At 50.3% G+C, this 27623-nt stretch overlaps 17 protein-coding genes across 17 annotated transcripts; 8 read left to right on the plus strand and 9 right to left on the minus strand.

The window, feature by feature from the left end:
• Nucleotide 1: 1 nt before the first annotated feature.
• GL50803_006485 (uncharacterized protein) lies at nucleotides 2–1507 on the minus strand (the record flags this gene model as incomplete). Its single annotated transcript, XM_038046309.1, has 1 exon — nucleotides 2–1507. One exon carries the CDS (start codon nucleotides 1505–1507, stop codon nucleotides 2–4), a length of 1506 nt encoding a protein of 501 aa, XP_037902226.1.
• Nucleotides 1508–1522: 15 nt separating this feature from the next.
• Nucleotides 1523–2431, plus strand: GL50803_0014223 (Kinase, NEK; the record flags this gene model as incomplete). The annotated part of the gene is made up of 1 exon (XM_001709177.1): nucleotides 1523–2431. The coding sequence occupies one exon, from the start codon at nucleotides 1523–1525 to the stop codon at nucleotides 2429–2431; it is 909 nt and encodes a 302-aa protein (XP_001709229.1).
• A 387-nt stretch (nucleotides 2432–2818) lies between these two features.
• On the plus strand, nucleotides 2819–6103 carry GL50803_006490 (Ankyrin repeat protein 1; the record flags this gene model as incomplete). The annotated part of the gene is made up of 1 exon (XM_001709175.1): nucleotides 2819–6103. The coding sequence occupies one exon, from the start codon at nucleotides 2819–2821 to the stop codon at nucleotides 6101–6103; it is 3285 nt and encodes a 1094-aa protein (XP_001709227.1).
• A 56-nt stretch (nucleotides 6104–6159) lies between these two features.
• GL50803_006492 (Glycerophosphocholine phosphodiesterase) lies at nucleotides 6160–8019 on the plus strand (the record flags this gene model as incomplete). The annotated part of the gene is made up of 1 exon (XM_001709174.1): nucleotides 6160–8019. One exon carries the CDS (start codon nucleotides 6160–6162, stop codon nucleotides 8017–8019), a length of 1860 nt encoding a protein of 619 aa, XP_001709226.1.
• Nucleotides 8020–8280: 261 nt separating this feature from the next.
• Nucleotides 8281–8904, minus strand: GL50803_0027880 (Torus domain-containing protein; the record flags this gene model as incomplete). The annotated part of the gene is made up of 1 exon (XM_038046014.1): nucleotides 8281–8904. The coding sequence occupies one exon, from the start codon at nucleotides 8902–8904 to the stop codon at nucleotides 8281–8283; it is 624 nt and encodes a 207-aa protein (XP_037902227.1).
• Nucleotides 8905–8970: 66 nt separating this feature from the next.
• On the plus strand, nucleotides 8971–9861 carry GL50803_0017280 (uncharacterized protein; the record flags this gene model as incomplete). Its single annotated transcript, XM_001709172.1, has 1 exon — nucleotides 8971–9861. One exon carries the CDS (start codon nucleotides 8971–8973, stop codon nucleotides 9859–9861), a length of 891 nt encoding a protein of 296 aa, XP_001709224.1.
• Nucleotides 9862–9950: 89 nt separating this feature from the next.
• Nucleotides 9951–11258, minus strand: GL50803_0017279 (uncharacterized protein; the record flags this gene model as incomplete). Its single annotated transcript, XM_038045914.1, has 1 exon — nucleotides 9951–11258. The coding sequence occupies one exon, from the start codon at nucleotides 11256–11258 to the stop codon at nucleotides 9951–9953; it is 1308 nt and encodes a 435-aa protein (XP_037902228.1).
• Nucleotides 11259–11319: 61 nt separating this feature from the next.
• On the plus strand, nucleotides 11320–12213 carry GL50803_0017278 (Radial spoke protein 9; the record flags this gene model as incomplete). Its single annotated transcript, XM_001709170.1, has 1 exon — nucleotides 11320–12213. One exon carries the CDS (start codon nucleotides 11320–11322, stop codon nucleotides 12211–12213), a length of 894 nt encoding a protein of 297 aa, XP_001709222.1.
• A 194-nt stretch (nucleotides 12214–12407) lies between these two features.
• Nucleotides 12408–13139, plus strand: GL50803_0013523 (RAS like GTPase; the record flags this gene model as incomplete). The annotated part of the gene is made up of 1 exon (XM_001709169.1): nucleotides 12408–13139. One exon carries the CDS (start codon nucleotides 12408–12410, stop codon nucleotides 13137–13139), a length of 732 nt encoding a protein of 243 aa, XP_001709221.1.
• Nucleotides 13140–13232: 93 nt separating this feature from the next.
• GL50803_0017277 (Phospholipase B) lies at nucleotides 13233–14939 on the minus strand (the record flags this gene model as incomplete). Its single annotated transcript, XM_001709168.1, has 1 exon — nucleotides 13233–14939. One exon carries the CDS (start codon nucleotides 14937–14939, stop codon nucleotides 13233–13235), a length of 1707 nt encoding a protein of 568 aa, XP_001709220.1.
• A 75-nt stretch (nucleotides 14940–15014) lies between these two features.
• On the minus strand, nucleotides 15015–15725 carry GL50803_0017276 (uncharacterized protein; the record flags this gene model as incomplete). Its single annotated transcript, XM_038045913.1, has 1 exon — nucleotides 15015–15725. One exon carries the CDS (start codon nucleotides 15723–15725, stop codon nucleotides 15015–15017), a length of 711 nt encoding a protein of 236 aa, XP_037902229.1.
• A 25-nt stretch (nucleotides 15726–15750) lies between these two features.
• GL50803_0013524 (Phosphatase) lies at nucleotides 15751–16908 on the plus strand (the record flags this gene model as incomplete). Its single annotated transcript, XM_001709165.2, has 1 exon — nucleotides 15751–16908. The coding sequence occupies one exon, from the start codon at nucleotides 15751–15753 to the stop codon at nucleotides 16906–16908; it is 1158 nt and encodes a 385-aa protein (XP_001709217.2).
• A 10-nt stretch (nucleotides 16909–16918) lies between these two features.
• Nucleotides 16919–18409, minus strand: GL50803_0013525 (putative RNA methylase; the record flags this gene model as incomplete). The annotated part of the gene is made up of 1 exon (XM_001709164.1): nucleotides 16919–18409. One exon carries the CDS (start codon nucleotides 18407–18409, stop codon nucleotides 16919–16921), a length of 1491 nt encoding a protein of 496 aa, XP_001709216.1.
• A 24-nt stretch (nucleotides 18410–18433) lies between these two features.
• GL50803_00103895 (uncharacterized protein) lies at nucleotides 18434–19795 on the plus strand (the record flags this gene model as incomplete). Its single annotated transcript, XM_038045616.1, has 1 exon — nucleotides 18434–19795. The coding sequence occupies one exon, from the start codon at nucleotides 18434–18436 to the stop codon at nucleotides 19793–19795; it is 1362 nt and encodes a 453-aa protein (XP_037902230.1).
• On the minus strand, nucleotides 19711–20595 carry GL50803_004059 (5'-methylthioadenosine nucleosidase, S-adenosylhomocysteine nucleosidase; the record flags this gene model as incomplete). The annotated part of the gene is made up of 1 exon (XM_001709163.1): nucleotides 19711–20595. The coding sequence occupies one exon, from the start codon at nucleotides 20593–20595 to the stop codon at nucleotides 19711–19713; it is 885 nt and encodes a 294-aa protein (XP_001709215.1).
• A 160-nt stretch (nucleotides 20596–20755) lies between these two features.
• GL50803_00137716 (Axoneme-associated protein GASP-180) lies at nucleotides 20756–25639 on the minus strand (the record flags this gene model as incomplete). Its single annotated transcript, XM_001709162.2, has 1 exon — nucleotides 20756–25639. The coding sequence occupies one exon, from the start codon at nucleotides 25637–25639 to the stop codon at nucleotides 20756–20758; it is 4884 nt and encodes a 1627-aa protein (XP_001709214.2).
• Nucleotides 25640–25743: 104 nt separating this feature from the next.
• On the minus strand, nucleotides 25744–27186 carry GL50803_0060256 (uncharacterized protein; the record flags this gene model as incomplete). Its single annotated transcript, XM_038046206.1, has 1 exon — nucleotides 25744–27186. The coding sequence occupies one exon, from the start codon at nucleotides 27184–27186 to the stop codon at nucleotides 25744–25746; it is 1443 nt and encodes a 480-aa protein (XP_037902231.1).
• Between the last annotated feature and the right edge of the window lie 437 nt (nucleotides 27187–27623).

Here is a 27623-nt window from a genome sequence, read left to right on the forward strand (position 1 = left end):
ATCAGTGTCTCCCCAATGACATGGTAACGTCACGCTGAAGAGAAATGGTACGCCCCTGTTTGAGCACAACCGTGTTGCTGGCTCTCAGAGCCAGAGAAGCCAAAAACAGAGAGGCTGCCATTCGTCTCGATGATCCGGCTAATTCTGAAATCGAAAGGGGTGCCGAGGACTGCCTTAGCATGGACAGCAATGTCAGCCCACTTTCGGGTATACTATCATGTTTATGTGAGTGGCTATCACCCTGTGCTGAAGCTTTTTCATTGAGTGGCGAGGCTTCACTATAGTCCGGCTCTGGGGGCTCCTCACACCCCACGGGAGTAGTGACCATGCAGTCCTCCTCTGGAAGATCTTCTTGTCTGAAACATTTCCAATTCTCCGAGACAATGGTCGCTAAGTCATGATACTCTGGCTCAGACCAATTGAAAGTGATATCTGGTTTATTGACTACCTCTTGAATTGGATGCCTATCTCTAAAGTCTATGAAGATGGAGGCTACTACTTGATCTGGTGGCCTATACGCATACTTCTGCATAGTACTGTGATGCATACGTGCCTGCTTATCGAAAAGGAATGATGGGGGTCTGGTTCTCTTTGCAGCGACTGTGGCAGTGCTGCTCTTCTTCGCTGGATTCTTTATCTCTCTAACGGTGACGGTAACATCTGGAAGCTTGTCAGAGGTATTGGCCAAGAAAAGGCTCGTCAACTTCTGCGAGGCCTCCAGAAATGCGCTGCCAGACACATCAAACGCGTGTTTGGACAGCAAAGAACTATGCATGGCATGCCCAGTGACAACCTGGCTTGTATCGAGGTCATTGAGCCCAATTTCAGAGGTGGCACGTACAAGCTCCCCCTCGACCGCACGGACTTGCATGTCGGCGTCTGAATTATTTGCCAAAGAAATAGAGCCCATCATACTATCATGGAAAGGATCTTGTGATTCTGGATTGGTGAGGGAGAAGGGAACATTTGTTGCTTTAGAGAATGACAGTAGATCGCTTTCAGTATCTTCTTTCAGTAGATTGGCCCATACACCCCCTGGTAACTGGTGTACAAAATCGAGATTTCTTGGATATTCTTGGTCTTCGAGGCTGTCCTCTTTAGATTGAGTGCCAAATATGGAAGAGATCAGCGCATTATGCCGAGTAGTCTTATTAGCTACAATGGTAGAGAAATGTAATGAGAGACCTAGGGCTCGTGGGCCTGCACTCTTGGCCACTGCTGAAGAAGCCTTCCGAGTGGATTTGGCCAAGGACAAAAGCTGGTGCATCTTACGCGCAACGCTAAGCACAGTGGATGATTTGTATGTTTGTATCAAAACGACACCAGAGAGAATAATGGAAAAATCCTGCAGAGTGCTATAATTTGCTTTTAAAAGCACTTCTATGAGTGTCGCTAATCGGACGCTTCTAAGAGAAGCGCTTGCAATGTGGCCAGTAAACCCCGATGTCCATACAGTCAGCACTGCGGGGTTGTCCTGCGCAGACTCCTGCGGCTCGGCCACTGTCATATTAAAAATTTAACGATGCTTAAGCTTCCTGAGTACAGGCATGGGAAAGAGGTTGTGTTGTCAGCATCAGAGTTTTCCGTTACTTACCGAGCCATCAGACTGAAAGACCTGGCCGATGTTGCTGTGAAAGTAACGGATACCGTGAAGCTGGCGGAATCTGGGCGTTCAGACTACCGTCACGAGTCTCGAGTACTTCAGAATGCAGTGCATCCGCATATACTGCGCGCTGTGTATGGATACTATGATGAGGAGACCAAGAAGTTCCTGTTAGAAACAGAGTACTGCCGCGGTGGATCTCTTTGGGGACTAATGGCCTGGATGCGGAAGAGTGATATGCGTTTTTCTGAGCAAGAGGTCTGGGAACTGTTTGCTCAATTGGTGAGTGCATTGCACTACCTGCATAAGACCAACGAGCACATTGGGATAACTGCGCATTTGAATCTTCGCCCTGACAACGTTCTTCTTACTCAAGACGGTATTTTGAAACTTTGTGGCTTTGGATATAGCGCTACTAGGGAGCCCAACAAGCTATTTACGCTGCGCAATCCTGGAACCGCCTATCATGCCCCCGAGGTTGTAGCATTTACCAACTCTCAAGGTAGTAGTGAGGGGTACACGGAAGCAGCTGATATCTGGAGCCTTGGCTGCATGATTTATGAACTCTGCACGTTTAGGCGCATAGAGAATGAGCCTGTATCGTCCTTCAACCCATTACCGGAGAACCTTGAAACACCAGGGTATGCGGATGACCTTCTCATCCTTATAAAGGCGTGTCTTGCTCCCAACCCCAGGGAGCGAATCACAGCAGAGCTTCTTATGGCCAGTCCCCCAATTCAAGCCGCATACGCTAGAATTAACGATATCTTGAAAGCAGGAAGAAAGTGGTCTGGGCTGATCATAGAGATGCAGCGTGAACTGCGTTAGAGCACTCAATCATAAATTCATACTGTGCCTGTTCGCTGTGTTTGTTCATAAGGTAAAGGGCCCCAAAATAAAAATCATGGAGGAGTGGCTATTGACTCTAATTGTGACGTTATCCATTGTTTCGTCGTCGCTTGTTAGCGCTACAATCTACTATACGGTTCGGTGTATTCGTGCGAAGAGGACTAAGCGCTCACACTCATCATCGCGTTCGCACTCCTCACAGCCGGAGTCTGATAAGAATGCCAGCGAGAGATCAGACAATATAGACTAATTTCCTCGTGGAGTAGTCATCGCATCACTGGGTTCGATCTCTACTTCCAGGAATAAATTCTTCATCAGTTTGCGGGTTTTTAGAAAAGAGCTAAAAAACATTGCTGCAGCAGCCGGATGTCGCGTGGTGGAAGCCAGCTTGAAGGTTGGTTTTCGTGGGCGATTAAAGGCGACTATGAGAAAATAAAGGAGAACTCATATATCTATGCTCGGAAGACCACAGATCATGACATGACTGCCCTGATGTACGCGGCTGTCTATGGGCACGTAGAGATAGTGAGGCTTCTTTCAACGTTAGAGCAAGGCATACGGAACAGTTACGGCTTTACTGCCTTAATGCTCTCTGTTCTACGCGATGATGTTGAACCTTTTCAGATGACACCAGATGACATGAGCGAGAACACCCTTGCTTCAATAAATCGGCGGTATGACTATACAACTCGGAAAAGCCATCGACGGGAAATTATGATGGAGCTAGTTGATGGCGAGCTGTCTATCCGAGACCCCAGAGGGCGTACTGCGCTAATGCTTGCCGTTGAACATGGAAACCGCGATGCAGTAGAGTTTCTTCTGAACAAGGGTGGCGAGATGACGACAGATTGTGGGTGGAATCCGCTTATGCATTCAATTATACGGCAAAACATGCACGAATTTAACAAACACTACGACAGATACAGCAGAAAGCGGAATATGTCGCGGCAAACCCCCCTCATGCAGGCTGCTATGATGGGGAATATCTCTATGGTGGAGAAGCTAATAGACACTAGCACAAGAAAGCAGGACATCCGGGGCTTGACTGCACTAATGTATGCATCCAAGGTTAACGAGGTGGAAGTGCTTAATTTACTGAAGGAGAAGGAAAACAAGATGACAGACAAGGCGGGGATGACTGCTCTCATGTATGCTGCGGCGCGGGGGTTTTCAGAAGCAGTGGCAGCGCTTAAAGACCTTGAACATGGTCAGAAGGACTTGTATGGTTGGTCCTCGCTTATATATTCTTGTCTCTCCAATAATCTCCAGTCTGCAATGCTTTTGCGATCGGCAGAGTCTCACATAGTGGACAAGTCCGGCACCACCGCCCTTATGTACGCAGCTGTACTTAATAGGATTGATATTATACATATTCTCATGAACGATCTTATCCTAAAGACAGATGAAGATGGCACGACCGCCCTTATGCATGCGGCTGTCTTCAACAGAACGGACGCGGTCCGGATATTGGCCAACTACGAGACCAAGCTCACAGATTCTAACGGTCTTACTGCGCTTCATCACGCAGTGACTCACAACCATATAGAAGTAGTCAAGCTATTGATTCCAAGTGAATATTCCATGCGGGATTCGTGTGGAAGGACGGCCTTGTACCGTGCGATTGAGCTGGGGTACCTGGGCCTTGTGCAAGTGCTTGGGCCAATGGAGAAGGATGGTCCCCTTCCCACTGGTTGGACGCGGTTGATGGTCTGCACTATTGCAAACAAAGTTGACTGCTTTTCACAGTACATTCATGAAGCTAAGTCGTTCATTCCTACTGGGGAAACCGCACTGATACTAGCCGTCCAATACTCAACACTTGTGACTATTCAGGCACTCTTGCAATATGAGGCAACCTTATCGAATAGCCGGACAGGTCGGACTTCACTCATGTATGCAGCCTCCCAGGGCCGTGAGGATGTGGTACCACTGCTTTTGCTCAGTGAGAAAATGATGCAGGACAAGGAGGGTTTAACGGCGACAATGATTGCTGTCATCTCTGGTAACACTTCTGTCTTGAAGGCATTACTGACCGTTCCTTTTAGCACTGGGCAGAGTCCTGCACCCTTTGAGGTAGGCATGAAAGACATATACGGTCAAACCGCTCTTATGAAAGCAGCAGTATTAGGAAATCGAGAAGCAGTGGAGATGCTGTTGCCATTTGAGTCAGGCCTACAAGACTGGAATGAAAGGTGTGCAATAATGTACGCGCAGAATAGAGGACACGTTGATCTTGTCTCTATGTTACTTCCTTTCGAGGGGAAAATAAGGGATAAACTAGGAAACACATACCAATCATATAAGTTAGGCGAAGGTCTGGATTTTAAAGTACCTATGAGCGATCTAATAGTTAGCGGAGACCATACGTCGTCTGCGGCCTCAAGGGGCATTCGACTAGACTCCATACAAGAAGAGTCTGTCGATGTTTATAGAACTGCTCACACAGATGAGAACACCCATCTGACCTCACTTTCTGTGCGGCGAAACGACGTCGTGGAAGACGAGCACCAGTCAATTATACGAATAGGGTTTAGCATGGATGGGAGCTCACGCGTTATTGAGGTGCCTAGGAGCATTGGAGATAGGTCTGGTACTGACCATCCCAACGCCAAGCGTGGGATTTTGTTAGACAGCACGATTGATGATTCTGATCAGCACTCTCTCGGGACTCCACGAATCATTCATGAGCAGAATTCAAGTAGGCTTACAGCGAGAATTTCTTCCTTATTGGCTGCCTCTCCACATGTCGAGGACATCGACGCCCCTCTTCAGATACTTTCGAAGCAAACCATCAATAAGTTAGGTAAAGCCAGTGAAAGGCATGAGCTACCTGATTTAGAAGCCTACACAATTGAGCCAAACGCATCTCTCACAGACCCTACTACCTCTCAGAGTTTAGGCACTAGCGATTTTAGTTCTAAAAAGATGTTTCGGCCTAATTCAAATTCAACTAGAGAGCCCATCAAGGACACTAATTCGGCCATTTCGTATTTGTCGCAGCTGGTTCCAATGGTTCCAATTACTGAACACTCTCCTCCCAATGATCCTCCTGTCCCAAAGCCTGAGCGTTTGCTACCCACTGCAGAGTTTTCCAACTCTGTATCATCGGTTCCCATTGTCGACGCTCCGACCAATATACCTTATGCACTTATTAGAGAAAACAACGTAATATATAGAATCCCTGTTCATAGTGGAGTGCAGCAGGCCACCGGAGCGTATCCTCCCTACACCTTCATGGAGAATATTACTCAGCCTTATCAACAAAACTTACCCTATCAAGCATTACCGTCGTTACCACAAATGCAATCACTATCATCTCTGCAAACAAAGTATGAATTCCCACCGTTTCCTACAATTCCAGACGTTGCTTATCCATGTATAAACTACTCTGCCCCATTGCAATCTGCACACCCGGGTCCACAGCGAGTCAATCAGCAACCCAAGCCTCTCATGTTCTCCTCTATTCAGCCACTATCAACGCCCTCTGAGAAGGAATGTTGCACTCCTGAGTCCCGGGTTACGGTGCTTGCAAAGCCATGCAAACACATCTTTTCTCTACCCTGTGAAAAGATCGATAGTAACAATCTAAACTTAACTTGTCCTATTTGTCACAATGCAGTAACATGTATAATTCCCGAAAATAAGAATTAGTCTTTTCGGTGTAAACTTATAGATATAAGTTTGGACTCCTCTAGATATTAAAACCTATGCTCCAAGTAATCAGTCGCACAGCTCTTTCGGATGCTTCACCAGAAGGCAAAGTACTTTCCACTACACCAATAGGCAACTGTACTGTGTCACAACTTGCGCTAAATGCGGAATCTTTGTCCTCACTAAAATACCTGCTCCTTTCCCTTGTCCAAGGTTCGTCCCCAGATAAGATAAAGCATTTCGAAGAACAGCTTCAAGCTATGATGGAGGACGTGCACCTAGTTCCATACATAAGTATGTTCATTAGTGATGGGGCTTTACCAGTGTTTCGTAAAGCTTTCAACTTTACGTTATATCCAATGTTTCATATTGAACTCTGTCACAAGACGCTGGAGAATGCCTGGACAGGCATTGAGAATGAATACTCTCTTAGGTTGGGACCACTTGAGCCACTTCTGTCATTCCGAACTCGCAGCACCTATCTCTCAAGTGGAGTCTCTTCAACCCTGGGTAAGATACATCTGGCTGGATACATTTTCCTCAGCAAGCATGCACTTTTAGCCCCGTTATACTTTGCTTCTACGGTTTCTCTTGAACTCTTTGCAAATAAGCCAGGCACCAACGTCACCAGACCAATCATTGCTTATAGAATACCAGTATCGGACTTCATCGCACAGACAGAGAGAACACATACTATTCCAGTCGACTCGACGGTGGAAGTTAGAATTACATACTGTGGACAGCATGCTCCGGGCCACCTTTGCAACCTTTCACGCTCTTCCTTGACTCTCCCAACTTCTCCAGTCGCCAACGCGTTGCCAATTCTGGGCCACAGGGGCTGTGGAAGCAATAAGATTCACTTTGGACAAAAAGCACCAATACTGGAGAATACGCCCTTGTCCATACTGACAGCTCGCCAAATGGGTTGCGTAGGAAGCGAGTTGGATATCATTCTAACTAAAGATATGGTCCCTGTGATTAATCATGACTTTGAGTTGAATGTTATCGCCGACACAATTCTACAGTCTAAAATCAGTCTCCCTATACCATGTATGTTGTACCATGAGATTGCTAATCTAGAAAATCCCAGAGGAATAAAGGCAGTCGGTCATGAGCGTAATCTTTTCTCTTCGAAGCATCTTTCTGGGCGCTCAACTTCTGCTCCACTTATGCGTTATCACACTAAGTGTACAGAGATTCTAATAGATCACGAACCTAAGGAAGCTTTCCACAATGCATTGACAGAAGAAGTGTTAAAACAGAATCCTGACTGTGGTGAAGAGCACAGGGTTTCATACCCGGTCATAACGGAGCAGAAGCGTCTGTATACGCTTGCTGAAATACTAGAACAGTGCACGGATATGATACTGAACATTGAGCTCAAGTACCCCTCCAGGTTTTCGCCTTACAGTACACTCTATCCGTCAAGACTGGCTCTAGTGAAAGTAGTCCTGGATACTCTCAATAACAAAGCTCAGATGAATAGTTCAAAAGCACCGAGAGTATTCATATCATCATTTGATTCTATTATCTGTATCTTAGTGAAGCTCTTAGCACCATCTATCCCTGTCTTCTTGTTATTCTTGGGAGACAATGAAACGGTAGCTCCTTATATGGATGTAGACCTAACTGTTCCTAGTCAATTATTCTCAGAAGATGCTATATCTGTTGTCAGCTCCATAAATCTAACTGGAGTGGTTCTCTGGAAAGATATACTAAGCGTTCAAACAGGACCCATGTGTCTGTACGAGTATGCACACCACCATGGGCTCACTATCTTAACATATGGGACTGCAGTGGGTGAAGCTATACAGGATCAACAAGACAAGGGGGTCTCTGCCTTAATATGTGACCTTTGCCATTATCAGGGGCTCACCGTCTCTGAATCTTTAAATGTGGAGCGCAGAACTTACTAACTTATCAACATATTGATCACTAGGTAATGTAGACAGACAATAATCACCTATGGCTTGTCGGCTTTATGATCGCTATCAAAGTATAAAACTCAGGGGTGTGACAATTGTAGAGTGACAATTGTAGAGATTGATTGATAGATATATCAAAAACCTTTTCAAAATAAACTACTATAATCAGGGTCTTTTATATTCATGCCAATTAACCTTCAATTAGATTGAGCGAATTCATAAGTGATGAAAAGCCACCAAACAGAGGGCCGACTAATATAAGTCTAAAACGGATTCACAAGGAATGTCGCCAAGATTGATATGTGCCCAACTAACATCAACCAATCCATCCTTGAATAGAGACACGTTGTAGATAGCATTAAGAGTCGACAGTCGTTGTCCACACAGTGCCTCCAGAGCAAACTCTGCGTAGATTCTGTGCTTGAAATGAACTACAAGGGTGGTAACAAGACTATACTCAGTAACGGGGCCAATATGCTTGCAGATAGCCAACATTCCTTGCTGGTTTGCAGGCTTTTCAAAGACTATGGAGCTATTCCTCCCTAAAAATGAAGCTGGTCCCAATGCAGAGCGTTGCCGGCCAAATATATCGACGCTATGGGGCAGTTCTTCATCTTGGACTGCTGGAAGTCTGTGAAGCCGACGACAAGTTGCCCCTCTTGAGCATCTGCCTCGGGCATAGTCTAGGCACACTGGTGGTACTGTGGCTTTTGTTGTGGAGCTATCCTTAAACGGATTCAGGCAGGTTTCGCGCTCTACACCCCTAGTTGGCCTTCCACTAATGCTATCATAAAACAGGTTGTACACCCCCGCACCCGTTGCACTCTCTGCGCCTATCTTGCTTTGTTGATTTGTGGGACAACAACTCTTTGCCATTTCTCCCAGAGTGCTTTTCAAAAATTAAGAGGAAGAAGAGGAAGTTGTGCATTTTAGATCTTGCATATGACAACTAAGAAAGCTAAAGTAGAGCCTAAGCTGCTAACACATGAACATTTTGATCCTCTACACTTGGCGTACAGCGGGACTACCTTGAGCCAAATTCAGAAAGACATTGCCTCTCTCCTCCAACACCGTCTATGTCCCGAGAAATCTCTTCTAGACGATGCACTTCTGTCATACTTCACCGAATTTGCCTATACATGCAAGCTTAACTCAATTCCATATCACAAGTTCTACTATGCTCACCGGCTTTCTCGCCTCTTGCTACACATCATCAGCACTGGGGAATATAATATAGATGAGCTCAGAGCTGCACTGTTGTCAAAGTTAAACAATCTCCAGAGTCCACTTGTCGGTCTGACCTATGACTTGAGTGACATAACCAATACAGAGTATGAGAACGCCTCTGACCCCTTAATATTTGACGATAACCACGATCCTGTCATATATAGGGACCATCTGATGGCTGTGGAGTGCTATAATACACTCACTGGCATTAATAAGCAATCTCCAGAACCTACAGGACAGGTCAAGCCAGGAGCCAAATCAAAAGCTCCTCCAATAGAAGCAAAGCGATATGCATTTACTCTAAGCCCGCAAGAGGCAGACTTGCTTGCACAACTGTACAGCCCGCTGCTACAGTGCCATATGTTATGGAGACAGTGCTTTGTGCATCAGAAAGTGTTTATAAGAGGGACTGAGCACGTGCCTGTTCCGAATAATCCGCAGATACTGTCACTTCCTCCTTTGGCCGGTGCATATCCGTACAGAAAGCTCTCACCTCTTGATGCAAAGATAGTGAGTGTGGCTCGTCCAAAAGCGGCAGAGCTGTATCGAGACATGAAGAAGTTCATAGAATCTAAAGCGATTGCATCAACTGAAGGATCTCAGTGAATGGGTCCCCTTGTCATTGAGTTTAGATTAGTGGACTAAGTGGACTGGCAGATTGACAGATTGGCAAACCCAGTTCTCAGTTCTCAGAGTCATGTGGCATATGCATCAGCTCCATAGCAATCAGCTACATTGATAAGTACGGTGCCCCTTGTTTCCACGTGACAGAGCTGGCAAAACTCTCCAACAAGACGCCTCTCCTTGTTTTGAAACGTATAGTGACAACAGGGCAGCCTCAAAATGCATTGGAATCCAGTAGGGCAATAGTTAGGGAGGTTACGCATCACTGAGATCTTGATTGATCGCTCCACTCCGTTGCGCAGCTCACTGATGCGTGCCTTCTTTGCGGCCAGGTCGTTGTGAAGTATTTGCCGAGTAGAGTCATAAATTCGTATTAGTTCTATTATGTTTTCACGATCAATATATGTTGAAATATTAGAGCTACTACCGAGGGCCGAGGGCCTAACAGACCTTGCTGTCAGGGCACCTTTGGTGTCAGATAAATTAGAAAGGGCAAGCCTGTCCTTTGGGAGATTCCGTGCACTTTTTGACTCGACTGCATGCTGAACTACTTGGGAGTTACCCATTGTCTCAAAAGAGCTGTTAGAGATATCAAGCTTTGGTACAACCGCTTTCTTCGCCTGAGCTGAAGAGTGATAGCTATGAGATACTGATGTAGATTTCCTGGGGGTACTTACTGGACTACTAAGGACAGTGATCATCCTGTTAATCCCTCCGGAAACACTTGTCATATTATTTAGTTGCTTATCAAACCTGGCACTATAGTTTAGGGCATGCCGCTCTTCGCTATAAGATAGAGGCGCATACATCTTCTTCTCCCGTCTTTCTGACCGTAGCTGATGCGTCTTGAGAATAAGAGGTTCGGCCTCCTCGCCATTGACACGAGTCTTCAAGGGTAGTAACAATTTGATATACTGCTTGATGCTGCACTTCTTATCATGAATGTCTCGCGGCGTGATTGGGTGTGCTCGTTCAACGGTGTTGCCAGATTTCTCTATGACAGGCTCATCTCCCTGTGGGGTGTTACCTCTTACAGTCGTGGTACTGAAAGATAAATTGGAAGCCAGAATAGAAGGGAGCGAAAGATCACGCAAACGGTTGGGCGTATCCTGACGTTGGTCTTTGAAAATAGTAGGATGATCAATGCTTGGCTGATAGCCTGTCAGAGACTGGTTACTCTTTGGAGACGATGCTTCTTTATTACATAAATCCGGAGCAATGCCTATAACTTCTTTAGCTCCACGAACAGATGATGAACACTGTTCTCGACTGAATGATTTGATCGATTGTAGGGTCGTAGTTGCCAGTTCAGAAGACTTAGCAGGCGAATTCCCCATCTTTGCAATCTCAGTAACCTCGCCTAACGTTCCTTTCTGCATGGGTAAGAGCAACAAAAGCGCCAAATAAATCCTGCCTCCTTTGCCGTAAAATTTATATCCCATGGAACTGGATTTCGGTACCATTGCACCGCGCCTGCGTACTATGGGCCTTCATATAACCATCCAGGAACAGAATATGATAGATGCCGCATTTCCCTGGTTGCTTCACGAATTTTCTCTGGAGCACGTGCAATATTTTGGGAAGATACACACCTTGCTTCCAGATCCATATTTAATTGTTAGAGGGTTCAGGGAGGCCGTGGCAATTCCGGTTTTCTTGGTTTCCATAAATGGAGTTGATTGGATAGAGCTCCCTCTTGTTGATGAAAAGGTCTTGGAAGCCCTTGATGCCATAGGCTACGGGCTCACGTGCCAAAGACCTTTTACAGGAAAGTTAATGGAGCTGCTTCCTAGACCGGAGGAAGAAGAGGAGGAAGAAGAACAAGAGGAGCAGGAAGAGCAGGAGGAACAGGGGGAGGACCAAGGTGAAGAAGGAGAAGAGACTACTCCAATCAAAAAGGAACCAAAGCCAAAGAAAGAAAAGCCTATTAAGCCTACCGAGGCACATAGACTCAGTGTCTGCATAAATGAAATCCAGGCTCACTTACAGTTGATCATACCAGCAGCATACTCTAAGAGAGGATCTCAGCCTGCCCGCAATGCAACATTTCGGGGCCTCACAGCGGCAAGCAGCAAGAGCATTGCTATTAAAAGTGAGTATCTGGCCTTCCTGGAATCGGGCTACAGGGGGACAATAGAGGATTGCCCAACAATTGCAGACTATCCGAACAGCTTCATCTACCCGAGTACATTCGATCCAATAACAAACTGCCTCATAGTTTCAAGCCGTTTTTGGCCTGGATGCATTTACTATGTCTTCGCGCGTACACTTATCTGGGGATCGGCATATGAAGGGACAGGATTGATGAATTGCAACGTACACTTAGAAATGTAGGTATGTAAATTGCATTACTATTTGCATTAGTATCACTCTCGTGAACAACTGAATAGCTTACTTGTGTCTATGGCTTTCGGGCAGCACAAACTCCTTCTGTTAAGAATCTGTGTTAATCAAGTGATGTGTGGGACAGCTCTTTACTTCCTAAGATTGCACTATTAAATCTGTACTATTCCAAATTCAAAAAGCCCATGGCGCGTTTAATTTTCATTGGTCTAGAAGCCACTGGGAAAACAGCTGCTTTTCATAATATTACTGGCCAGAGAAACTATATGACGACACGTGAGACAGTCGGGATTAATACCTCCACATTTAGTGTTAGAGGCACAGGCTGTAGGTCGCAGGACATCTCCATAACACTAGTGGATTTGGGCGGCAGTGAAAAGATTCGCGACCTTTGGTCTAGTCAGTTCTTCGACACGTCTGGTGCACTCTATTTCATCCGGGACCCAGATACCCTCGATCTGGCTGTGCAGCTACTACTCAATATTCTCACCACAACCAGCTTTCCACTCCACATACTCATCAATAATCAAGAGGCAAGTACTGCTTCGAGGCTGGAAGCAGTGATTAAGGAACTTCTCGACGAGCATTCACCATCACGACCGTTGCTGTGCTGCTCTATCTGTGATATATCTGTAAGATACCGCAAAAATAAGACCCTCATAAGTATCATGAAAAGCTTAGGTCTCGCTGCTCATACCTACTATGTGGCAAATCGCGAAGAGATCATATTGCAGCAGAGAGATGCCCTTATGACATCCTTTCATCTTAACCTTTCTACAGAAGAGCGGAAACAAAAACTATTGGAACTCAGACAGCAACACAATTCAATGGATCCCCAGGAACAGGATGCAGCAGAGACCCAGGAAGCGAAGGAAATTCAGATTCTAACACCAACTATGTTTACAACGTCTGTGTAAGACAATCTACGATCTTATCTTAAGTGAGGAGCAGATAGTAAAGAAAACTGTCAGATTGTTAAAAGAAAGGCAGACCACAGGCAAAGCATCTACTCACTCCCAATTGTTTTGCAAGATGTCTTCGACGAACATGGGGAGATATATGCTCCACCTGTCTGGAAGAGTATCCGGTACTCCGTGTCGTGGGACCCCGGGGTGCTGAGAGAAGTTGAACAGGGGGAGGAGGCCATCTCTACCGCGTGTTGGACCGACGACCACATCAAATGCCAATTGGGCCGCAAGCTTTGCGTCTGTTGCCTTGGAATCTGTGCATCCGAAAATGGATGGTGACCTCCCACAAAGTAACGGGTCTCTTAGGTCGTAGCGCGAAGCGATGGATTGGCCGGGATCCTTGTTGGATGCATCATCATTCAGATAGTCATTATATCGCATAAGAAGCTTGAAGTCTTCAAAGTTGTCCACCTTCGGGAGTTCTCTAGTGAAGATTTTATATCTGGACGACTCATTAAAACTCCAGTAAGGGTCGTTCTTCGCCGCATATCCAGAGATAACAAACAGCTCCTCGTCCATGGGCGTGTTGATTGAAAAGAAGTAGCCATCATTCAGGAGCATCTCTGTGACATCATAGGCTTTTATGTGCCCTGGAACAACCTCGTTAACATACAGCAGTGGCTTCCCATAATGGAGAATATAGTCCTTTTTCTCCTCTATTGTCATGTTCACTGTTGCCTCAGATAGAAGATCGAATAATCCGTAGTCGAGGCTGACCCACATGTTGTTGTACGTGTAAGAGTTCTCATTATTGAACACTTCTGACCACTGGTCTGCTGAAAATGCCATCATATTCGCTATCTGACTTCTCATCCATGTCAACACTACCGATCCATCCGTGCGTAGAAACTCATCATATAGGGTTGTGTTGAATGTGTGATAGGTCGTTTCCAACACAGCTACATTAGATTTTCTTCCTGTCGCAGATGTGACGGACTGGATATAGAAGTCGTCTATGGACGAGAAGTAACCAGGCATCGACGAAAAGCTTACTTTCTGGTGCTGAGATTCTCCAAGGTCCCAGTGGAAGTGGTAATGCTTCATAGCCCTGTTAAACCCGGATCCGAAACTCGTCCATGTGTCATGAGAGAAGAAGACATCCGACAGGTCAGGAGACATGCGGACAGCGGCAGAACAATGGTGGTGCTGTCCAAGTTCAATGCGCTCTCGCCGACGCTGGAGCATCTTTTCGCGGCGTGTAGGTTCGACAATAAGGACTGCCTCCAAGTCCTCCCAGTCTCCCACAGAATTATACATGAAGAACTCCTCTATAGTGTAAGGACGAATCTTCTCTTCGTTTGCGTATCTCGTGTATCCGTGAGTAAGACCCTGAAGCCAGTTGCAGGCGGTCAGATTGACTGCGTGCCAAAAGACGCTAGTGTTAACGTTGACCTGCTCCTTGATATATGCAAGGTTTTTCTGTGTGTAAGTATAAAACTCCACGGGGAATTCGCCATCGAAGCTATCCTCGAGCACGTTATTCATGAGATGGTATATGTGAGGCCCCATGGTGTACCCTTCGAGATATCCGGCCGCATATGCTTGCTCATAGTCAGGGATGTCGGGATTAGTCTTGATCACCGCATACGTGTAGCCGAACTCAAACTTCCGGTCCTGGAGCTTAATAGAAGCTGCCCCCTCTGGATCAACGCCAGGAAGAATTCTGTTGTCTCGCGTAATGGAATAGTATTCGACGTGGGAGACAGAAAGGGTCAAAGACAGAAGGAGAAGAACGGCAAGCGCCTGCATTTTGTTTTGCCAAATTAACGGAATTCAATATTTTACGTCCTTTGGCAGATCAAATTAGTAAAATGCAATTTATATTCAAAGACGGTCTTGAAGCATTGAAATGAGGGGCTCTCGTAGGAGCCGCTGGGATACTGCCAACCGTAGCGCACCCTGAGTATAGAAGGGGTACTCTGGATCTGCAGTCTCTGTATTGGCAGCTTCCAATTCAGTAATTTCATCCACCAAGGCTATGCATTGACCAGCTCGACCGTTCACCAATCTGTCATAGTATGGAGGCAGGTACTGCACCTCTGCGCGAGACCTTAAATGAACGATTGTCCCTGGAGGTTGTGCAGTGCGCAAGGATGACAGGGCCTTACCAATCAGCCCCTGCAGACATGACCCGCTTTTCTCATGCTGTAATTCTATATGGTTGCACAATGGAGTCTTTGGATTAGGCTTTGTGCTTATGGGCAAATTCATACTAAGGCATAGCTGCTTAAGGACACCCGTAGGAACAATCCCCTTCTGCTTTATACAAACAGTATGCGTATTGGATTTTTCTCGCAAAAAGTTCCAAAACGCCATATTCTGAGCTAGAAGCACCCGGTCCTGTCCAAAGACACGTTTCTTAGCGAGCAGTAAATCCTCGTCAACCATCAGAGTGGGTAGAGACCCCCGTTCATCAGCGATTTTCCGGCGAAGTGCATGCGTTTGTGTTACCCACGTGCCAGCACCCAAGGAGCAGTAAACGAGGGCAGCAGTTAGTAGACCGTTGGTAGCGGCCTCTATGAAGCGCCGAGGCATTTTTCAACTAGAAAATTCCAAGACCATGATTGTCTGCTTGTTGGTCCTGCTAGCAGTCATTGGAGGGAAACAATTAGCTGCGCTGCCAGCTGATGAAGTGGTGGAACAGTTAGAATTGGCTGTAGAGCGTTTTTTGATCCAACGGAAAATCCCAGACCAGACAGAGCTGGGGTTCATACTAAATCATTTACACTATCAGACAAAAAAGGGTGGGGCTGTAGGAGTCCAGGAGCTCAATATAGATAAAAATATCCATCAAATTGCCGTTATCGGGGACCTCCATGGAGATGCAGAATCCACTAAGTATATCTTTCAGAAGGTGCTTCTTAACAAAACATTTATGGAGTCTGGCATGGCTGTTTTTCTAGGAGACTACGTGGATCGGGGCCAGCATGGAATTAACGTTCTAACCTCCATTTTGGCAGCTAAAGTTGTTTACGGTGATCGTGTCATAACTATTCGAGGAAATCATGAATCTGAAAACCTAAATCGCCGATATGGTTTTCTAGATGAAGTTTCCCGCGCATATGGACATGCCTTTTACCATAAGACTATTGCTCCATTCTTCAAGCTTTTGCCCGTCGCGTATGTAGCCTCTGTGACTAGCCACACCACACTAGCAAATAGGATCCTTTTTGTACACGGAGGACTGCCTAGAAATGCTACACTAGATACACTGATACTAAGATCCAAAGTGGATATTCCATCCAGCAACGATATCACAGATCAGAGATATACACATTCGCTAGAAAACTGTCTTCCCGAAGACGCTGTGCAAGATATTCTGTGGAGTGATCCTAGTCAGACAGTCCACGGAAAAGATACACTAAATGATTACACGAAAAACCCCAGAGGAGCAGGAATTCTGTATTCGAGTGAGTTTTATAGAAAGTTTGCCACAGAAAATAGAGTACTTGCAATGTTCAGAGGCCACCAGGTTGTCAAGAATGGGTTTAGAAGGGACTTTTTCAATCACTACACAGTTTTTAGCAGTTCAGACTACGTAGGCATGAAAAACAAAGGTGCATATGCTGTACTCGATGTTAGGTGCATGCGAACTACTATTACTTCTGAGGTTGATGTGATTGGCCTCCAAAACTACAAGGAGGTAAATCTGGCACACTGTATTCATGCTTATCCCGTCGTACAGAAGCCAGAGAACGGCACAACCAACAACAGCTAGATACGCTGGCCTATAGCTTGCATACCGACTTATGAAAGCCTATCTTTTCGCTGAAGTTGGCGTGAGATGGGTATCTTTTATAGAACGGATTGTGACTGACTCCCTCCGTAGATATCCGCTTCAAAACACACATACGGCGTCCGTAAAGCATAGTCATCTGCTGTGGTAGGTGATAAAGGCACAGAAAATCAGGGTGTGCGGGGATATCGTCCTCAGTAAACTCATTGACTAAGTATGGCATCCAAAAGACCAGATGGCCGTCTAATTTCAGTGTCCATGCAGCAAACTTTAGGACAGACAAGAATATGTCTGCTGTATCCTGATGTTGGGATGCAACACTAAACTTGTTATAGTTCCAGCTACGTGTGAATACAGTATCTGTGACTAAATTATCAGTGTCGTCCACTGATTCGGCCGGATGTGCAACATCAGCTGCTTTCCCTTTTCTGGATCCAGCACGGATGGAATATGGGGGGTCACATAGTATTGCATCTATACATAGGCACTGATATGCTATCCTATTAACATCATGGTGCGAAATTATCGGTTGGGGAAGGCCATACTGAAGAAAGTTCTTACTGAAGTTCTCGTCAGTGCTTTTCCCCCGCAGCACACGAATATTTAAGTCTCCGCCAATAGTAATACATCCATACGATGCGGCGCTGACCAGAATGCTGCATGTGCCAGCAAATGGGTCGCAGACAATATCTCCTGGCTTCAATCCTGCAACCTCACACATTATGAAAGCTAGCTCATGGTCCATGGAGGTTGGTCCAAGGAAGACTCGATCGGGGAGTTGATAAGTCTTCAGCTTATACCGCATCATCGATCCCAGATATTTGGAGGTGGACACAGCCAAAACTACAGATCCCGATTGTTGATGGGAAGTTCCTGGAAGAATGTTTGCCTTCTCCTTCTTTCCATGCATCTGTAAGCACTCGTTAATAAGCATAAATCGTATATTGTAATTTGTCAGATCACAGGATAACGACTGGAGTGCAGGAAGACGCTGTATTATTTCTGCGTAAAGCTGAGTCTTCTGCGAATTTGCAACCTTTTCACCAACGATATTAGAGTCAAAGCGGTACCGTATAGACTCTGAGTATAGCACTACTACGGCATCTAAGAAGTGCTTAAGAGAAGCATTTGCAGCTCTCATCGAGCTTTCGCCAAGAAGTTCGATATAAGACGAAGCAGATGCCAAGACAAACCCATATGCCTTTATGAGGGTCAAGCTAGCTAGAAACGATTCTACGACCTCAATTTGCTTTATAAAGGGCGTATTGTCTTGATAGGTAGGATCCAGAGTAAAGAGCATTATTGGGCTTATATATGGCCTACGAATAACGACAGGAAGCCCTAACAGAGCCGCCCGAGCAAGAAATGTTGGCTCGTGAAAGGCAGCTTTAATTTCACCAAAGTTGGCAACCCATAGTAGAGATCTTTCCAACGGTGCGTCTGAGGTTGAGCTAGAGATTAAAGAGGAGGACTGGGACTTCATAAGGATTAATTTTATCTGGCGGAGATGCCGCGTAATCACACCCAGGCCTCAATGTGGAGGCAATCACAAGAGCAACGAATTCTTGATACTGTTAAGCAATCAATAGAAAAGAGAAAGACCGCAGATCCGCAGGCTTCTACCTACACGTTTCAGCGCTTCAAAATGTCTGACCTTGGTCCTTCCGCACTCAGTCCCAATCCCTGTCGCTTACTAATGTCAAAGTTCACCTCTTTGGGGTCTGCAGTCAGTCCTCATGAGATGACTGGCCGGCGTCTAAAATCCACCTTAATTGAGCGGTTCAAGTCCAGGTCTCCAAACCTTTACAGCTTCAAGAAGCAGCAACGCCAAATACCCCAATCTTTGACACTAACTCCGTCCGCTCATAAATCTGAAATAGATTTAAACTCCACACTAAAGAACATAACGTTTTCCGACTTAGACCTAGCTTCTGATTTAGTTTCGCAGAAACAGACAAGTAGCGAGACAATTGAGGAACTTCCAAATATAAGACCCGCCTTTACACAGGATCAACTTAAGCGCTTCAAACTCACATCTGATGCTGCCTACACGGCCATGGCATGCAGTACTATAAAGAGTAACGTGGCCAGAGACCTAACGGATCTCTCTATTTTGGACAGCACACCTACCCTTGCAAGTGCTACTAGAGAGCGCCTACTGATGCACATGTCCAGAGAAGACATTGAGCAAGAAGCCTTACGGAGTAGATTCCTTGAAGATGCAGGACTTAAAAAAGAAAAGAAGTATCCTCCCTATGTGAGACTAGCAGATAAAAGACACTCCGACAATATAAGCGCATCAGGAGAACGAATGAGAGTTCGCCGGATCATAACTGCTGATTCTGCCTTAGCCCAGAAACATCAGACAGAGCGCGAGAAGCTACTGCTAAGCAGTAGCTGCATTGTGCGAACTGTCAATCCAGCTCCATCAGAAAATCATGTGGAAAGCAAACCACGCACTAGAACAGGCACGGTACCACCTTGTCCTAAAGGACAAGCAGCTATTAGTACACCTCCCACTCAAGCACCTGCTGTGGCGCAGACGGTCTTGTCTGACTACATAAGTAAGCAATCTCAAACAGAACTGATTGCAACATATCAGCAAGCGAGTATCAAGTTAAGGGAAGAATTACATGAAAAGAAGCGCAGGTGCAATGATCTACAAAACAGCTTACGATACTTACAGATTCTCGCCTCTATAAAGCTCCAGCCAGATAGGGTTCCTCCGGGATTCTACTGTTACCTCAACCTTCCGTGCTGCCATTACTCTATTTATTCAGAGCTTCACTTTTCCATTGGAGACCTTTGTGTTAAGTGTCGGCAGCGGATAGAAAACTGTATCATGATCAAGGCCGACATAGCACAGTAATCAAATTTACTTGCAGATGCTAAATAGCTCTTCAGAACAGCAAGCATTAAGGGCGAGCTAATGCCATTGCAAAACTCGTCAAATTGAACGGTTGCTTCTCCAGAACCAGAGTCGCTGATTGCTCTGATAATGATATACGGCACTCTTGCCTCATAGCAAATTTGTGCCACGGCCGCACCCTCCATCTCTACACACAGTGCACTCTCAAATCGAGATCCTAGTTCCTTATTCATCTCATCGGAAGAAACAAATTGATCTCCCGACAGAACACTCCCAGTTAGCAATTTGGGGGACCTGTTTAATTGGGCAAGAATCCTTCGCCCAATAGGCTCAGAATTATCGTCTAAAACTAGAGCCATATCGTCTGCCAGCACAGCCTGAACTGCAGCTTGGGCTCGCGTCTGCAACTGTCCATCTGCTGGGATTTCGCACTTACCCACCGAAAAGACTACGCTCCGTTCTACCCACGGTCTTCCATCAAAGTCGTGTTGAATGGCAGCAGTCGATACAACGACATCACCGATTGCAGCGCGTCCTTGAATTCCGCCAGCAACCCCTAGGAATATGACCTCAGAGCAGCCGAAGACAGAGATCATAATAGCTGCCGTAGATGCTGCGGCCACTTTCCCTATCCCGCTCTTAGAGATCACCACAGTTTGGCCGCTTATCTCTCCAGTGTAGAAAGTGCGTCCGCAGTGGTCTTCAGATTGCAGCTCCTTCTCAAAGCACTTCTTTATCATACCGAACTCACGCTCTATGGCACACATGGCCCCAATTATTCGCCTCTTCTGTGAACTCATTATTTATGTGTTTTTGACAGAGGCTCCGTCCTAACAAATCCCTGCCAGCTATGGTGAAATGATACCCGCGCAGCGGCCGCCCATGGGACTACAACCCCAAGGACTACAACGCTGGCAGGCAACAGGGGCCCGCACGCAAAACGCAGAGTTCACTAGCGGCCTACTGGAGGTCCAGGGCCGAGAGGTTGTCGTCGAGGACGACGATGCCGGCGCGGATGTCGTCCACAAGCTTCTTGTAGTACTCGACGGCCTTCCGGAGGTTGCCCGTCTCGCTGATGGCCTTGCCGCACTCGTCTGTCTTCTGCGCAAGGTCCTCGTTGGCCTTGTCGAGCGACTCCTGCAGCGAGGCGATCTCTGCCTCGAGCGCCATGGTGCGCTCGTCGTTTGCGGAGTGGAGGTTGGCGTCGCGGGCCTCCTCCAGCTCCCTGTTCAGGGCCTCGATCTGGGCGCTGACCTCCGCGTTCTTGCCCTCCTGGTCGTCGAGGAGGCCCTGGAGTTCCGTGATGGTGTTCTCGCGGTCGTCGAGCTCCTCCTGGAGCTTCCTGAGCTCCTCCTGCAGGCTCTCGACGACGGCCGGGTCGATGTCGTTCGCCGTGTTCTTGAGCACCTCGACCTCCTCCTGGAGGTCCGCGATCTGCTTCCTGCTCTCGTCCAGGGAGCACTGGAGGGTGGTGATCTTGTCGTTGTTGGCGCTGTCCAGCTTGATCATCTCGTCCTTGAGATCGCTGCACTGCTGCTTGAGGCCGTCGATCTCGTCCTGGAGCTCGTCGATGAGGGACCGCTTGGCCTCGAGCTCGTCCTTCAGCGCTGCGTTCTCGTCCTGGACCTCCCGGAGGGCCGCAGCATCCCCGACCTCCTCGCCGGACTCCGGATAGACGGTGGTCGCGGTGGGCTGGGCCTCCAGCTGTTCGCGCAGCTCGGCGATCTCGGCGTCCTTGTCCTTGAGCCCGTCGTTGAGGACCGCGATCTCGTCATCGAGCTCTGCGATCCTCTCCTTGAGGTCGTCGTACTCCTCGGTGTCGCGGAGCCTCTGCTTGAGCTCGTCGATGGTGGCGTCCCGCTCCGCCACAAGCTCCTTGGCTCCGCTGAGGTCCTTCTCGAGCTGCTCGACGAGCTTCTGGAGGTCGCCGTCTGCTGCCCTGGAGTCGCTGAGAGCGTGGAGCTTGTCCTGGAGGGCCTCGGCGCTCTCCCTGAGCTCGCGCACAGTGGCCTCGCTGGCCTCGAGCTTGTTTGCGAGCTCGGGGTCCGCAGTCGCAAGCTCGGCCCGGAGCCCCTCCGTCTCCATTTCCTTGGCCTCGAGCGCGGCGCGCAGCTCTGCAAGCTCCTTGCGCGCGTCCTGGAGCTGGTCCTCGAGCATCCGGACGCGCTCGGTGTCCTCGGGCACCTGGGCGGCCTCGAGCTGGACCCGGAGTCCGCCCAGCTCCTCGCGGAGGCGCGCGGCCTCGGCGTCGCTGTCGACGAGGTTCTTGTGGACGGCGTCGATCTCGGCGAGCTTGGCGTTGAGCTGTCCGCGGAGCTCTGCAACCTCGTTCTCGAGGGAGGCAACCCGAGCCTTCGCAAGCTCCGCGCCGTCGTCATCGGTGACGGCTCTGAGGCCTGTCGTCGCGCCCGCGAGCTCGGCGTCCTTGCTGGCGAGCTGGGCGAGGAGGCTGTCGACCATCTCCTTGCTCTCGCCGAGCTTGGCCTTGTAGCCCTCGACCTCGGCGAGGAGCTCGCTAAGCCGCTCGGTGTTCTCGGCGCTGGCGCGGGCAATGGCAAGCTCCTTCTCGAGTTGCTCGATGGTCTCGTCCTTGCCTTTCGCCGCGTCGATCAGCTCGTCGACGCGGCTGCGAAGGTCGGCAACCTCCTGGCGCAGGGCCGCGACCTCGCCCTGGTCCTGCGGGGCGCCGAGGTCCTTGCGCAGGCTCTCCACCAGATCTGTCAGATCCCGGACCTGCTTCATGAGCCGCTCCTTGTCGCCCTCCAGGGAGTCGCTCCTCAGCCTGCCGTTGCGTAGGTCCTCCTTGAGCGCGTCCATCTCCGCCATGATCCGCGCGTGCTCGCCCTTGTAGTGGTCGTTCTCGCCGGTGAGGGCGTTGACGAGGGCCTGCAGCTCGTCGACCTTCTGGACCAGGCCGTCGTCGAAGTCGAGGATGCTCGAGACCTTGGCCTGCTCCTCGGGGTCGACGTCGCTGATCTCCGTCTGGGCGTCGACGTACTCCGCACCGGACTGGTCGGACGGCGCCACGCTGAGCGGCTTCTCGCGGAGCTCGCAGAGGGCGTCGTTGAGCTGCCTCACCTCGTCCTCGAGGCGGCGGAGGCTGTGCTCCTTGTCGGCGACCTCCTTGCCCTTGTCTGCAGCGAGCTGCTCGAGCTCGGCGAGCCGCGCGGTCTTCTCTTCAAGTCCCCGAATTGCGTCGTCGCGCGCGGCAACGGTGCCCCGGAGGTCTGCGATCTCATCCTCGAGGATCTTGATGCGCGCGTCGTCTTGGGGCACGGTGCTGTCAAGCTGGGCCTTGAGGTCCGCGATGAGGCTCTCCTTCGCGTCCAGGGCGCCGTTGAGCCTGTTGAGCTCGTCCTTCTGCTCGCGGTTCTGGCCGTGCATGACCTCGAGCTCCTCGTTGAGGACCTGGACCTCCTCCCTAAGCGCGTCGAGCTCCTCCTTGAGCCTGTCGAGGTCCTCGGAGGATGCGCCGGGCTCATCGGTGTAGACCGTCGAACCCACTGGCTTCTGCTCGAGCTCCCTCCGCATGTCCTCCATCTCGGCCACCGCGCAGTCGTACCTGTCCTTGAGCGAGAGGAGCTGCTCCTGCGCGTCCTCCAGCTGCTCCTGGAGCTCGACAAGCCTCTCCACGTCGCTTGCGTCTCCGCTCGCCCGGGCGTTGGCGAGCGCCTCCTTGAGGTCAGAGACCTCCTTGTTGAGGTGGGCGACCTGGCCGCGGAGTCCGCTGGCCTCGTCTGCGCCGCTCTTCCTGAGGGCCTCAAGCGCGTCATTGAGGGCCTGGAGCTCGTCTTTGAGTCGGCCGTTCTCCTCCTCCAGCGCGGTGAGCTGTGCCGGATCGGTCTCGACTGGCTGAGCGGGCGCGCCGTCGACGAGCTCCTTGAGCTCTGCGATCTGGTTATCGCGCGCCTCGATCTCATCGGTCAGCGCCCTGATCTTCTCCTCGAGGGCGCGGATGGCCGTCTCGTCTGCGGGGGCGTCGCGCGACCTACCGCTGAGCTCCTTGACCTGCTGCTGGAGCTCCTCGATGCGCGCAAGGTACTCTGCAGCGTCTGCTCCCCGCGTGGCGTCTGCCTCCAGGGCGTCCACCCTTTCCTGGAGAGCCGCGCTGTTCTTCATCTCCTCCTGGATGCGGTCGCGGAGGAGCTCGATCTCGTCGTCGCGCTCGTCGATGTCCTGCTTCGCGTTGGCGAGCTCGAACTGGAGGTCTGCGATCTGCTCGTTGAGCTCCTTGACCCTCTCGTCGTCGCCGCCCTGCGCGTCGGCGAGGAGCCTCTCCAGCCCTGCGATCTGCGCCTCGAGCTGGGCTACGCGTTTATCGCCCTCGGCAGACGACCTCTGGGCGCTCTCTGCGCGCATGACGAGGTCCTGGAGGCGGGCGATCTCCGAGTTCTTGGCGGCGATGATGGCGTCGAAGTCCGCCGCCTCGCCTCCCCTGGCCAGGGTCTCCTCGAGGCGGCTCTGGAGGGCCTCGAGCTCCCCGTCCTTGGCGAGGAGGGCCTGGCGGAGGCTCTCGACCTCCTCCTCGAGAATCTGCGTGGCGTACGCCTCGTCCTGGCTGGCGGCTGCCTGTTCCAGCTCGGCAATGCGTGCGTCGCGCTCATCGAGCATGGACCGGAGGCCTGCGAGTTCGTCCTCGAAGGCCCTGGTCTTCTCGACGATGGGCCGGAGCCCCGAGAGGTCGGACTCGCGCGCCTCCAGCTCCTCCCGGAGGGCGCTGATCTTGTTTTCGTAGTCTGCAAGAAGGGCCGCGTCTCCCGTGGGCGACGGGACGGCGGTCAGGCGCTCGTTGAGGGCGCGGATGTCCCTCTCCTTCTCCGCGAGCTCGGACTGGAGCGCCCTGATCTTGTCCTTGAGGCCGTCGACGTCCTCGCCAGACCCGCCGGCGCTGAGCATTCCCTCCATGTCGGAGAGACGCTCCTTGAGGTCGCTGATGATGGCGTCCTTGTCGGCCGTCTCGGACTGGAGCCTGCTGATCTCGATGCGCAGCGTGGTGATGTTCTCCTCCATGTTCTTGACCTGGCCGTGCAGGGAAACGTTCTGGCCGATGACGATCGACGACTCGTCGTGCAGCGAGGCCAGCTTCAGCTCGAGCTGCATGATCTTGGACTCGAGCTCGTGCTCGAGCTGCGTCTTGGTCTGCGTGAGGGAGTCAGCCTGTCCGCCGGGGAAGCGGTGCGCGTCGATCAGAGAGAATGACAGGGAGAGGTCGAGGGCGGGGTTTCCGACCTGGGACGAGGAGAAGTTCATGAGCGAGGGGCGGGTGAACTCCGGAATCAGGTTCGCCTCATAGGACGCGAGGCACTGGACGATGTCGGTGTGCCCGTTCTCGGCCGCGAGCACGAACGCCGTCTTGTGGTCGTACGAGACGATCTCCTTCTCGCGGACCACGAGGAGCTTCACCACGTCCGTGTGGCCGGCCGCCGCCGCGTACATCAGGGCGGTGCGCCCGCGCGCGTCTGTCTTGGCCTTGAGGTAGGGGAGCAGGTTGCTGACCGCCGCGGTCGACCCGTGCTCGGCGGCGAGCATGAGAGGCGTCATCTGGAAGTCGCCGTAGGTGGTGTTGACCTCATAGGCGACGAGGCGCTTGCAGACGTCGCCCTTGTTGGCCTCGGCGGCGATCATGATGGCGGTCTTCCCCTCGCCGTTGACCATGCCGTTCTCGAAGAAGCCGAGGATCTTGACAAGCTCCACGTTCCCTTCGCGCGCGGCGATCATCAGGCCCGTCTCGCCGTCGCCGTTGACGGACTTGGCGTACTCTGCTGCGTGGTTGCGGATCAGCTCGACCTGGCCGGCCTGGATGGCCTCAAACCATTCCTCCACAGAAGACACCACTGCAGGCATGTTTTATTATCCAGATAGTGTAAAGGTCCATTCGATTTTAAATTCACTTCCCGCCCCTCAGATGCGGCCGGCGTGCGCTGTGTGTGCGGCCGGACCCGCCTGCATCACCAGGGGGCCGCGAACCTTGCGACTTCTCCAATGGTGCTCGCGAGGACGTCTGCGGTGAGCCCGTCGAATTTCGCTGAAAGAAGGCCGGCTACTACGAGCTGCTTTTCGTCCTCATCGAGGTGTCTGTACCGCTCCAGGGTGCCCAGGTCTATGAGGGCGTCTGGATCCCGGCGAGCTCGGCCCTTCTGCTGCATGGCGCTTTCTGCTAGGCAAAGCATTGCCGAGCACTGCTCGGTGACCTTTATGATGACTCCTATTTGGCCGCCTATCGTCGCGTATAGTATGGGAGGATACGGCTCAATGAGCTGCCGACCAGACGCGTGGCTTCTGCTCGTCGCGACGGCGCTGCTCTCCCTTCGATGGCCTGGCGCGGGGCCGAAGCAGACGACCTGCTCCCCGACGTAATGGGATGCGACAGTCTTCAGCCCCTGCGAGCTGTGCAGTTTGATGATGTGTATGTACCCTGCGCGATCCCCAACCAGTATCGGTCCGTCGACGCCTATCTGATAGATGCACGCCGGGATCATCCGCTGCAAGAGCTGTGACTGGATTACCAGGCGGGGCTGCTCCAGAGTAGTGTGCGCAGTCCTTAGCCCGTCGCTCATGAGCGTCACGCCCTTGAGCATATCCAGTATAGTCACTTGGGAGTACGCCGTGCCTAGCTTCAGAAGCAGCGCAGGCCCGGTGCAGCCGTACACCTCCAGCAGTTGGTACTCCGTGCTCATAAACGGCTTTCCTATGGATTGACCAAAGTGAAGCCCGTGCGTGTCCCTCGTAATGTCCTCTTGGGCCAGGTCTTTGTCTGTTACCAAGGCAAGGATGATTATGGCGGTTCGCAGCGAGACAGCTACGCGGTGGTTTGTGTAGGGTGCGATGTCGCACACGGTGTTGTTGCTGAACAGAAAGTTCGCAACAAGCTCTACCGCATACTCCTCCTTCGGAGAGTACGAGATCTTCATGCTATAGACTGCTACGAATCCGTCCTCGGCGTCGGCCTGCTCGGCAGACGGAAGGTTATAACTCACAACAATAAACGGAAGCCTGTCGCTGCGCAGCGGCATGTACTGTAATCCGCTGATGACGGCGTTGTCGGGAAGCTGCACCGTGAAGACCGGGCGCAAGTTGTACGTGAAAAATCCCAATGCAGCGTACGAGTTCTGGTGCATCAGGGCTTCTGGAATAGTGCTCGTGGGGGCGGGGTATCCGGGATTCCCCGTGGCTAGTACGTCGAAGGTCCTGGTTACGTTGCTGTAGGAGTAATGCTCTACCGGGCCCTCTTGGAGAGCGGAGGTGTCCGACTCGTCTGCTCCTTTTCTGACCTCTCCTGCCATCAGATTGACAACTGATGCTGTCTTGTTGATTCCCCCGCAAGTAGTCGACTGGTTGGTTCCTCCGCCCGAGGATAGAGGGCGTAGAGAGTGGAACCCCACGCACAGCATTCCGTGGTAGACAATATGGGCGAGCCTTCTTGGGAGTCCTGGCAACGGAGCACTTGAGCAAATGATGGTCTACGGGGATCTATGCGCTAAAAGGAGAAATAGTTGGTCTGATCTTCCTATCGCTGCGTACAAGGAAAGCCCGCACCGTGATCTCCTCCACCAGGGGTCATCCTGTCTCATCTCCGGTGCTGTCCTTCGCCGGGCCTTCGGTGGGACACCCATGCATATCGGTCATTGCACAATATACAGTATGAATCTCTAACAATCTCTGACACATTGCACAGCCCTACCAGCCGCCAGCTCGGCCATCCTACGGCAGAGACTCCTTAATTCGTTCTGAATTGAGAAGAGGGCCCAGGGCTACGATTAGTGTTATGCGAGCACGAGATGCAGACCTCCTTCATCAATGCCTCTCCCTCCTGCCAGACAATGCCCTT

The sequence above is a fragment of the Giardia intestinalis genome, chromosome 5 (assembly GCF_000002435.2).
Source record: "Giardia intestinalis strain WB C6 chromosome 5, whole genome shotgun sequence".
Lineage (NCBI taxonomy): Eukaryota > Fornicata > Diplomonadida > Hexamitidae > Giardia > Giardia duodenalis.